This window comes from Stylophora pistillata, chromosome 4 (genome assembly GCF_964205215.1).
Source record: "Stylophora pistillata chromosome 4, jaStyPist1.2, whole genome shotgun sequence".
In the NCBI taxonomy this organism is placed as follows: domain Eukaryota; kingdom Metazoa; phylum Cnidaria; class Anthozoa; order Scleractinia; family Pocilloporidae; genus Stylophora; species Stylophora pistillata.
In genome coordinates this window covers 21,078,503-21,087,953 of record NC_142522.1, presented here as the reverse complement: position 1 = coordinate 21,087,953, position 9,451 = coordinate 21,078,503, and the positions used below count along the sequence as shown (strand labels likewise).

The following is a 9,451-nucleotide window of genomic DNA, read 5'->3' as shown; positions in this document are numbered from 1 at the left end:
AAAAAAAAAAAAGAGACAAATTTTGTTTCGCGTACTACATAGGAGCTTTTTTTTTTTTTATAGCAAGACTAATTTTATGTAAAAGCTGTACTTACCCAGTGCCATTAGGACCCGTAACTGGGACAGTTATAACCTCAGCTTGGTTGTCTGTTTGACTGAAGCGTCGAATCTGAACCTGTGATGCGCTGGCTGGCGTAGCCACTGGGACATTAGTTTGAACTAAATCGAAACAAAACAAAACAAAGCCGCTTTAGAGAAATCCACTCACTTAAACCCCTAAGCTCCTACAAGTAACTACAGTACTGGCCGCAGGAATAGCAGCATCACACGCGCGTTTCATGCGCGCAACTCCGCCATATTGCGCGCAATTTACACGCAAATCACGCGCGAGTGACGCGCAGGTAAAATGAATACGCAAAACTGCGTGTAAAAAATTACATGCAAATTCTTCGTAATGCGTATAAAATTTTACACACAGAGTTTCGTGTAAAACAGGGCAGAGTATTTACTGTTGTACATCAATTAATACCGGTAATAAGCGGCTTTTTCTCGCAGAAAAATGTTGCATCATGATGTCTAACAGAATTGCTGGCTTTCTTAAAATATCATCCCTGAATCACACATTAAGGTCACCAGAGTAAAGGAAATGATCACCAAATAAAGAAGCTCTCGATTGTTAAAAGAATTTCCCCTGTCACTTAGGGAAAAGTATGGAGAAGAGAATGGAGAATAAGCATACTGATGTGAGAGTGTATAGTGCTGGAGGAAATTAAAGTACATCCTCTTTTAATATAAAGGACAACCATATCTTTGGATCGTTCCTGTAATCTCCTTCCGTCTTCAAACAAAGGTTTTGAGCAACTTTTGCATCGAGCAAATGTCGAGACAAGAGAATTGAAATTCATATAAAGCTGCCTGCAGTAATTCCAAGAAAAACAGTAATTTCTACTGTCTTATTTCCTCCCAGAAATCATTTCTTGGATCAAATGAAGATAACATACATTTTTCTCCTGATTGACTGATCCTTCTTTCGTATCGTTTGCTGGGTTTTCTGAAACGCAAAAAGGAAGTCATTTCAATTAGATGTTTTTTTTAATATCAGTATTCAATATTTTAATGTCAAGATTTAATATCTAATCAACCACTTCAACTGAGGAGAATTGAACAACATTTTTGAGACACTCCTAAAATAGCTTTAACCTTCACCCCAAAGATCTAAGAATAAATTCACCTAACTTTACTGACCATACGCCATACATTTCTCATAATAGAAGCAGTGAGAATTTACTGTTAAATCAAAGAAAATTTCTTAGTTGATATTTTTGACTGACATTAAGGTGATTCCTCAGAAAAAAAGTTAGGGAACAAATTTTTTTAAACTCTCCTTAAATGTTCCCAACCAATGTCTGTTTCGAAAAATACAATAAAAAAAAAGGTCACTGTGCTTGTTTAGGAGACATGATGGGCCATTCTTACCCAATTTATGCCTGTACTGGAACTTATCACGCGCGTCATTTCATCGATTCACGATACATTTTGCGGTAGCTGGAAGCAAGGGTTTTTGAAGTAACACTTGAAAAAAACTTGATAGGTAGAAAGTCACGAGCGTAAGGACCAATTTGATGTGAAATTTTGTGGAAAAATTACGCAACTTTAAACGACATCGAATCGAGCGTTCCTCGAATCGTTGCTTTCAATGTCATAATTTGCATAATCGAGTAACGGGCATCGTGTAAACTTTAATCCTTTTTTCCCCTTTGACGAATTTTTTTTTTAATCTGTCCAATTCAAAGGGGTCAATTTGTACACCAAAATTATGCGATTTAAAATATAGGTTACCGTGCTCGTTCAAGAGCTAAAGGCCATCCTACCTTTTTACCATTGATTGAAAAACCAAACCGTGTTCTCGAAATGCGCGTGATTTTCATGCGCAGTACAGGATGCGCAATGCAATATTGAAGAATCACCTTAAGTGACCCTCTTTGAGCAACTGAAAGTAGTCAAATGTGCCAGAGCATCATCTCTGTTGTAAAAAATAACTCATACCGTTTCACTTGCAGATCAGGCCTTTGAATCTTTTTACCATCTTCCAATGCTTCTTTCTGTGTCCTACCACTAAGGAAATCAATCACCGAAAAAAATGCTGACAGGTAATTAAAGGTAAGTTGGTAAAGTCTACACTCAAGCCAAGTGGAACATCCAGTCAGAGTTGATACCGGTTTCTGTAGCATGAGGTGACCAGAAGTGTTGCAACTCCTGGATGGGGGGATGCTAGTCCATCGTAGGTCCCCCCCTCCCTCCCTCCTTTCCCTGACAGTTCACTGGTACCCATTCCTACTCTCGGGTGGAGAGAGGCTTTGTGAGTGTAAACAGGACACAATGACACAAGACACAACATAATGACCCAGCAAAAATCTTGACCCAGAGTACTGGGCCCAGTTGTTCAAAGAGTGGATAATGCTATCTAACAGACAATTTGCTATCCAGCAGATAAGTGTTACCAAACCGTACTGTGCTATAGAGTATTATAGAGGTACGATAGAGATTCACCCAGTGGCTGGTGTTATCTACCCTTCCAACAACCATGGCTGGTTATATAGCCAGGACAAAAACTTATGTTGCATTTTTTTTATTGAAAAGCTGTTTTCAAATCTATCTGGCATGGTGCAAATCTATCTGGCATGGTAATCAAGAAATGGATAGATATTCTAGTCTTCTCGGGTAAGGACGAATAAACCGTAGGCCCTGTCTCCTGCAGGGTTGGGGGTAGGAGTCGTTAATTTCCCACGCACGAGATTACTGTGTTGGGGTGGGATGGGCGGGAATTGACCCTGAAAAGCCCCCATGGGGAGTGGTCAACTAACGTATGTATGTATGTATGTATGTATGTATGTGCAGATTGGGTCAAAGTCATTAGTTATGGACTCAACATTGTAAACACACAGACAACTGTACCTGTATCTGTATGAAGAACCAATCCTAAACAAGCCACTATTGCGACGATGGGAGGTATTGGCTTTGTCCAACCTAAAGACAAAAGTTATATCCCTAAGGTAAATCACTTAGAAATGAGTAAACAATTCAAGTCAGAAAAAAAGGAAATTTTAGTAATGATTAGAAGTAATATCAATTGACTTAAGGTGTGGTCACTTTGGATGTGGAATGTGAGGATTTGAATGCATAATGTGAGGATTTGAATGCATAATGTGAGTCTCCCTGAGTGAGTGAGGTTGACTAGTTGCTCTTTACCACATAAATCATTATTCACTGGTATGATCATATGGCTCTTGACAGCTGTAACTGATGCATTTTAAAGCTTTGTTCCCCTTTACAAAAGTAATTTGTTTTCCTAAAAAAAATTATACATTCCCTACACTTTCCATGTTTTTCTTTGTTTTAATGAAATACTGATTTGTTCAAAATTAGTAAATCTACAAACAGAAAACTTACCTAAAAAATGCATGATGCTCCACACAACATTTCCAAAGATGTTTGCAGGCTGTCTTGGTTGGAAGATAAAATTTAAAGGTATACTCCCTCTCCTGCGGTAGGAATAACCCTAACATTATTACCAAAGTTTTCACAAGTTCCTCTTTCCATCAGATGCTACACTGAAATGGCCAGTGCCTACTGTAGAGAATTATTGTGCAATCTGTGAAATTTTTATCTCATTATCCCTTTATGTTTAATACTATGATGAGTTAAAAGACCCAACTTTCACATGACTTGAAGTGTATCAGGGTCTAAAGGAGATGGTCTCATAATTTCAGGCAAAGATCCTGAGCTAGGTTTACTCTAGCTGGTAAGCTTTCATAGACAATAGTCCCTGTGTGGGCCTATCTTTTCCCAAAGCTGACATCTCAATTATGCATAAAGAAATTTGAACAATTGCCCAAGGAATTGTGGGGAATTTAAAGGAAAACTACCACAGTAACTATAACATCTTTGTTTAACCTTTTTGAATGGGTTAAAATCACAAAAAGCTATTCAAGAATTCAATGTCTTATCTTGTTATTGAGTAACCAATAAGTTCATTTCTTATACAGTAGTCTTTGGGTTTAACATCTTCTTGTGACTTTGAAGAAGTTTATCACCTCTTTCCCTTTAACTGTTAAGTAGAACTTCTTTCCTTTAAAATCAACTTTTTCTATTTTTGACCTGCAATAGAGATGACAAAAAATATCATTGACAGAGTATGCAGACCAACTCCTCCCCCACCTTCACTACCACCCACCCTCTAAAATTCCTGTTTTATTTGCACTTCCAGTTCTTAAAATAAAAATACTTGTCACCCCTTCTCCTTAAAATTTTTTTCCGAATAAGTAACAGGGACGGGGTGGGGGGGGGGGGAGGGGGGAGGAGGTTGAATATTGAATTTCTTCAACTGCATTTTGGAAACAACATGTACAAGAGAAAAAACAAATTGCCCAAAGATTACTATTGAATCCTCAAAATCCTCCAAACCAGAATTATCTTGTAATACATCTTCATTTAGCTGATTAACAGAATGAAGGTGACACAGTCAACTTACCAAAGATAGGATCCAACACGAGTCTTGTTCTTGTAAACAGCAACTCCAGAAGGTTTGAGCGCAATAAAATATTCTATAAAGTCCTCCCCCTTGGAGAAAGAAGTTATAATCACATTTTCAAATGTTTAACATGTAAAAGTTTAATTAAGATGTTTTTCTGTCTTGTTGCAAGCATGGGACAAAAGAAAAATTTGTCCCCAAGAGGAATCAATCCTCAGAGCTTTGGATTCTGTGTTCTGAAACTCTACCAATGGGCCTCAGAGACCCTATAGTGAGCTAATTAGTCCATTACTAGGTTCATATGTAATTCCACATACTGCTAGGATCAACATGTGATTAAATATTATAATTACTTGCCTTCACTGGATGCAAGTCAACTCCATACATTTCCAGCCACTTTATTTTATCAAGATACATAAACTCTGCCACAGATGGAACCATATTGCTAGGAGAAGAAAAATAATTAAAGAATGATCTGATAAGTAATTCTCCTTTCTAGCTGTTTTTAATTTCCTTGTAAATCAGCCCCCAGAATGAAGTGTTACATCAACTGAAGATAAACCTTCCTGCTAATTATTTGAAATGCACATTTTCATCACCAGTTGGCTGGATGCGAGAAGATACACCTTGATCTCTTTTAGGAGTTAAAAAGGTAACCATCTACCAAATAATTCACAAGTATCAAATTAAATAAAATTCATGAACCAAATATTTGTTTGGGTCATTCAAGACAAATTCTAATCTCACCCAAGCTTCTTGTGTCTGTGGTAAATCTTGCTCTCCAGCTCCTCAGTCTAAAAAGAAACCAAAAATAAGGCATACAGTGCAACATGTGAGAATTCACTCTCGGTGTTGTATTTCCTAAGATACAAAGAGGTCAACATAAGCAACAGTACTGTAGTTTTCTGGTGAGTATCAATACTTGCCTGATTAGGAAGAAATCTAAACTCAGATACGTAGCCTGTGGTGTGTTCTTTGGGTTCATATTCTCCGAGTTCAGCTAAAGGAAAGAATAAATAAAAATTCAATTTACATTATTTTGTACCCTTCCAAAAATCAAAGAAAAATCGTCCTTATTCTAAGTACTACGTGTATTGTTGATTCAAGATACTCACACTGAAGACTGTATGCGGATACTTCAGCAAGGATGTTTGTTGAACAAGGCAACCTACAGAGACAAAAAAAACAAACAAACAATGCAAGAGCATTGAAAATCTTATGAGCATCACACAGAGAGGTTCATTGTGATCCATAATTTTATGTCATCTCAAACTCTTAGTGCTGCCTTGAACCAAAATTTCAATCTGTTTAGAACCAATGGGTATGCAGAGGAGAAAGAAGACACAAAACAAAGAGCTACCCAGCATATCATGTTTCAAAAATGGCAGTCTCAAGGAAAACAATGAAAGATGATTATGAAAATCTTTATTCACTCAGACAAACATGTTTCTTCTTTCGACCTCTTCATTCTCAGAGTGCACAGCTATAAAAGTGTACTTCAATTATCCAAGCCAATTTTTTGGGTATGTCCAGTGTTCAAGATAAAGAACTCTGCTACACATAATTATTATCACAATATCAAACTGAGAAGTGGCCAACAAGTAGTGTTAGAATTTTCATACCTCCCCTGGTAAATGTCTTTCTTCACTTGCAGGAAGAACAAATACCTGGCAATTAAAAAGAAAAGTAGACAATGCAATGTTGTAAGAAATTCATGTGCAGTCTACCTGGATCCTTCAGTTTATATATAAAATTGCAGTAAATTTTTAAATTATTTTTATTAATAGTATCCCCCTCCTCTCAGTGTTTGTTGGAAGGGGGTGATATAGCTGATGTCAGTTGTAACTCAGTGATCAACCTATTTTCACCTGATCAGCTATAGGTAAGAGTGGAGAGGATTTCTGAGAGATTGGAAGAGCATAAGAATATTGCACTGAGTGGAGTGGTATATGTAGCCATGGAAACCCCATTAATGGCATCCACCCAGGCATCACCACACTGCCAGTCAGTGAAAAACTTAATAAGTTTTTTCTCATCAACATCAAAGCCTGAATTTACAAAGACATTAGGGACCTTAAGCAACCATGACGGCGACGACAATGAGGACGTGGAAAAACAAGAGATCTAATTGGCAGATCAATAGCTTAGCATGTGCCTTTTGAAACTTTGTACATTTCGTAGCCGTCCTATGCAAAACAACAACGTGAAATTGCCAAAATTTGCGTCGTCTGTGAGCCAAAACCGTGACGGCAAATTATTCTAATTTCCATTTGGAACTCAATGCTACTTTTACACGTCATGCTGAAGTTAAGCTGTGGCGCCATATGAGACAGTAAACTCATGTACTTATTTTTGAAATTCTAACTAAGAGTAGAAATTCACTTTTTAATCGAGGTCTTCCTTGGCGTTGCCGTCCTGACTGCTTAAGTTCCCTATTATCTTAACTGTGACAAAGAATTAACCAGTTACTAACCGGGTCAGTTCTTCGTGGAGTCTACAAGGATCAGCTGCATAGAACTTGACACAAAAATACAGCAAATAAGGAGGACCAGCTGATTAAGAAAACACACACAGAATATGATACATATATCTTATTAACCAAGAGCGAGGGCCGTACTGGGAGAATATTGGCCTGAGGTCTTGACAGTATGGACCGAGTGCAGCGAGGTCTGTACAAAAAAGACAGAGGGCTGATATTCTTCCAGTACGGTCCCGAGCAAGCTTGGTTAATAAGAGATTTATTATACGACTGAAGTTCAAAGGGACACAAGTGCGGTATCATTCGGGACCATTCGGGACAGTGCCCGGTCCAACGCTGAGAGAACATTGACCGACAATAGAGCATTTTGATTGGTTGATTTTAGTTATTGGCCCTCTGACTGCCCGAGTCGTGTAATAAGATACAAGTATGTACTACACCATGAATAGCAAGATGCTGACAGGATTGATTGTTTTTTTTTTTTCCTTTTCTGCCAGGTATCAAACAAAAATAATTGCAACAACAATAATTATACTGAATTTAAAAACAAATACTGATAACAATTATCATTATATTTATGACTGACATGGCACCTTAATTACTACAATAATTATCCTTATCATAGTTACTATTCATAATTACTGTAAGTTATAGTAATGATGAGACCATCATATCAAAATAAGAAGTATGCACCACATAGCAAGCAGGTATACATTTGGCAAAGTACTGAGAAGTAAGAACACAGTGCAAAGTAGCAAGTTACAGATTATTCTCAATATCTGAACAAAAACTAGCTCCAGTCATTCAAATTAAGGCCGATAATTGTGCCTCCTCTAAACTGTCCCTACTATGAACTCTGTGTCATATGGTGAACACACCTTTTTCTTTCTCTGCACCTATATTATTGAACAGTCTACTGGATTCTGTTAAAAATACATCTTTTTCATCTTTTAAAACTGCCCTTAAAATATTCTTGTTTCAGAAATTTTATTCTCGATTTATTTTATGAGGAACTGTACCTAGCTTTCCTATCAACTAATTCTCAATTCATTGTTTCATTTATTTTATTTATTACAGTTATGAGATACATTTTATAGGTATAATCAACAAATTTATCACTATTTTTCTATAGAGCAGAGTAAGCACATTGAGTTTCTAAATGCATCCAAGAACTTTGTTATTATCATTATTATTATTATTATTATCATTATTATTATTTCTATTATTATTATATAATGACTACTCAATTTTTCAATCCCTGATGTCTAATGACCACCCTGAACAGGTACATTTCTAGTACACACACATGTACATGATGTTTTATGCTCACCTGTTAACTGTTTTACCACTGGTTTCAAAGGATCCAACCATCTCTGGGATGAGTTTGAAATAAAAAAAACAAAACAATTTTATCAGTTTTTCATCATTTTTTTTTTTTACAATCTAATAAAAAGTCTTCTACGTATACAGACTGAACAATTCATGGTCACTTTAGTAGCAGTCTACTTATGCAAGAACACAGAACAACAGCCCTCTACAGAAAAGCTTTTGAAAGGGAGAAGTAGCCACAAGTTCAAAGTTCTTTTCTGTGCCACTTATCAGAGATCTGTGGCTGATGATGTTCATACTAACAAAAAAACAACATACCGACTGACTGTCCCGGTCAATATAACGCAGTCCAAAATAGTCTTTCTCCAGTATATTGAGGTGCTGGAAGACCTTTTCTAAGACTTCTTCTCCTTTGGTCTTTTTCTGATATGAACAAAGTTTACTTCACACACTGATAACAAAATTATATACTCAGATAAGACAAGGACTCATTTGCATCCTTTGATTTCTAGTAAACAGGACATAACATCATTTTCCATGGCTTCCTCTTTCCAATCTGGAATTCCCAAGATGCAGAACAAGGCAATAAATATAAGGAATACTAATGTAGAGAATTATTACCTAATGAAATTAGCTTCAAGTTGGCAAAAACAAATTTCTTGGGTAGATAGAAAGAGGTGAAAAAGGGTCAAGACCCCATTTACCCTTTTCACCCTAACATCGATCTATTTTCTTTATCCACTTGCTTAAAAAAAATATTCAGTTTATGGAGGATCTTCTTATTATAAAACTATTAATTGTAGCCCTAAAACTTCTGGGTTCTTTTGGCAAGCATTTAGTTGAGGGTTAGAAGAAAATAAAAACGTTCTTCACCAGCCTAGGTACATCTGCATTGGGAAAAACTGTGCCCCCTGTCTTGAATACCAACCGAGGCCTATGGCCTCTAGTGGTATCCAAGACCTCACAGTTATTCCCAATATGGACCTACCATCTGGTGAATAACATATCTAAAAACCCAAGTGAAGAAAATGCAGCAAAAGTAACATGTCCGATGCAAACCTCTTATGCTAGAGGCAAGACTGCTAAACCATGGTGCTGCACCACTTCTCCAT

The 9,451-nt window shown here is 36.9% G+C and overlaps 1 protein-coding gene across 2 annotated transcripts in view; it reads right to left on the bottom strand.

Annotated features, from left to right (window-relative positions):
* The window catches only part of LOC111327242 (band 4.1-like protein 4), a 31,356-nt gene that overhangs the window by 11,607 nt on the left and 10,298 nt on the right, over positions 1 to 9,451 (bottom strand). For both annotated transcript variants that reach the window (XM_088757512.1, XM_088757513.1), the window contains exons 2-16: positions 8,658 to 8,762; positions 8,341 to 8,383; positions 7,005 to 7,083; positions 6,154 to 6,198; positions 5,647 to 5,699; positions 5,458 to 5,531; positions 5,279 to 5,325; positions 4,889 to 4,976; positions 4,532 to 4,620; positions 4,095 to 4,158; positions 3,451 to 3,542; positions 2,956 to 3,027; positions 2,047 to 2,115; positions 1,002 to 1,051; positions 96 to 219 (exon numbers count right to left, since the gene is read on the bottom strand). In XM_088757512.1, coding sequence (XP_088613638.1) covers positions 96 to 219; positions 1,002 to 1,051; positions 2,047 to 2,115; positions 2,956 to 3,027; positions 3,451 to 3,542; positions 4,095 to 4,158; positions 4,532 to 4,620; positions 4,889 to 4,976; positions 5,279 to 5,325; positions 5,458 to 5,531; positions 5,647 to 5,699; positions 6,154 to 6,198; positions 7,005 to 7,083; positions 8,341 to 8,383; positions 8,658 to 8,762 — 1,094 coding nt within the window. The remainder of the gene's footprint in view (positions 1 to 95; positions 220 to 1,001; positions 1,052 to 2,046; positions 2,116 to 2,955; positions 3,028 to 3,450; positions 3,543 to 4,094; positions 4,159 to 4,531; positions 4,621 to 4,888; positions 4,977 to 5,278; positions 5,326 to 5,457; positions 5,532 to 5,646; positions 5,700 to 6,153; positions 6,199 to 7,004; positions 7,084 to 8,340; positions 8,384 to 8,657; positions 8,763 to 9,451) is intronic.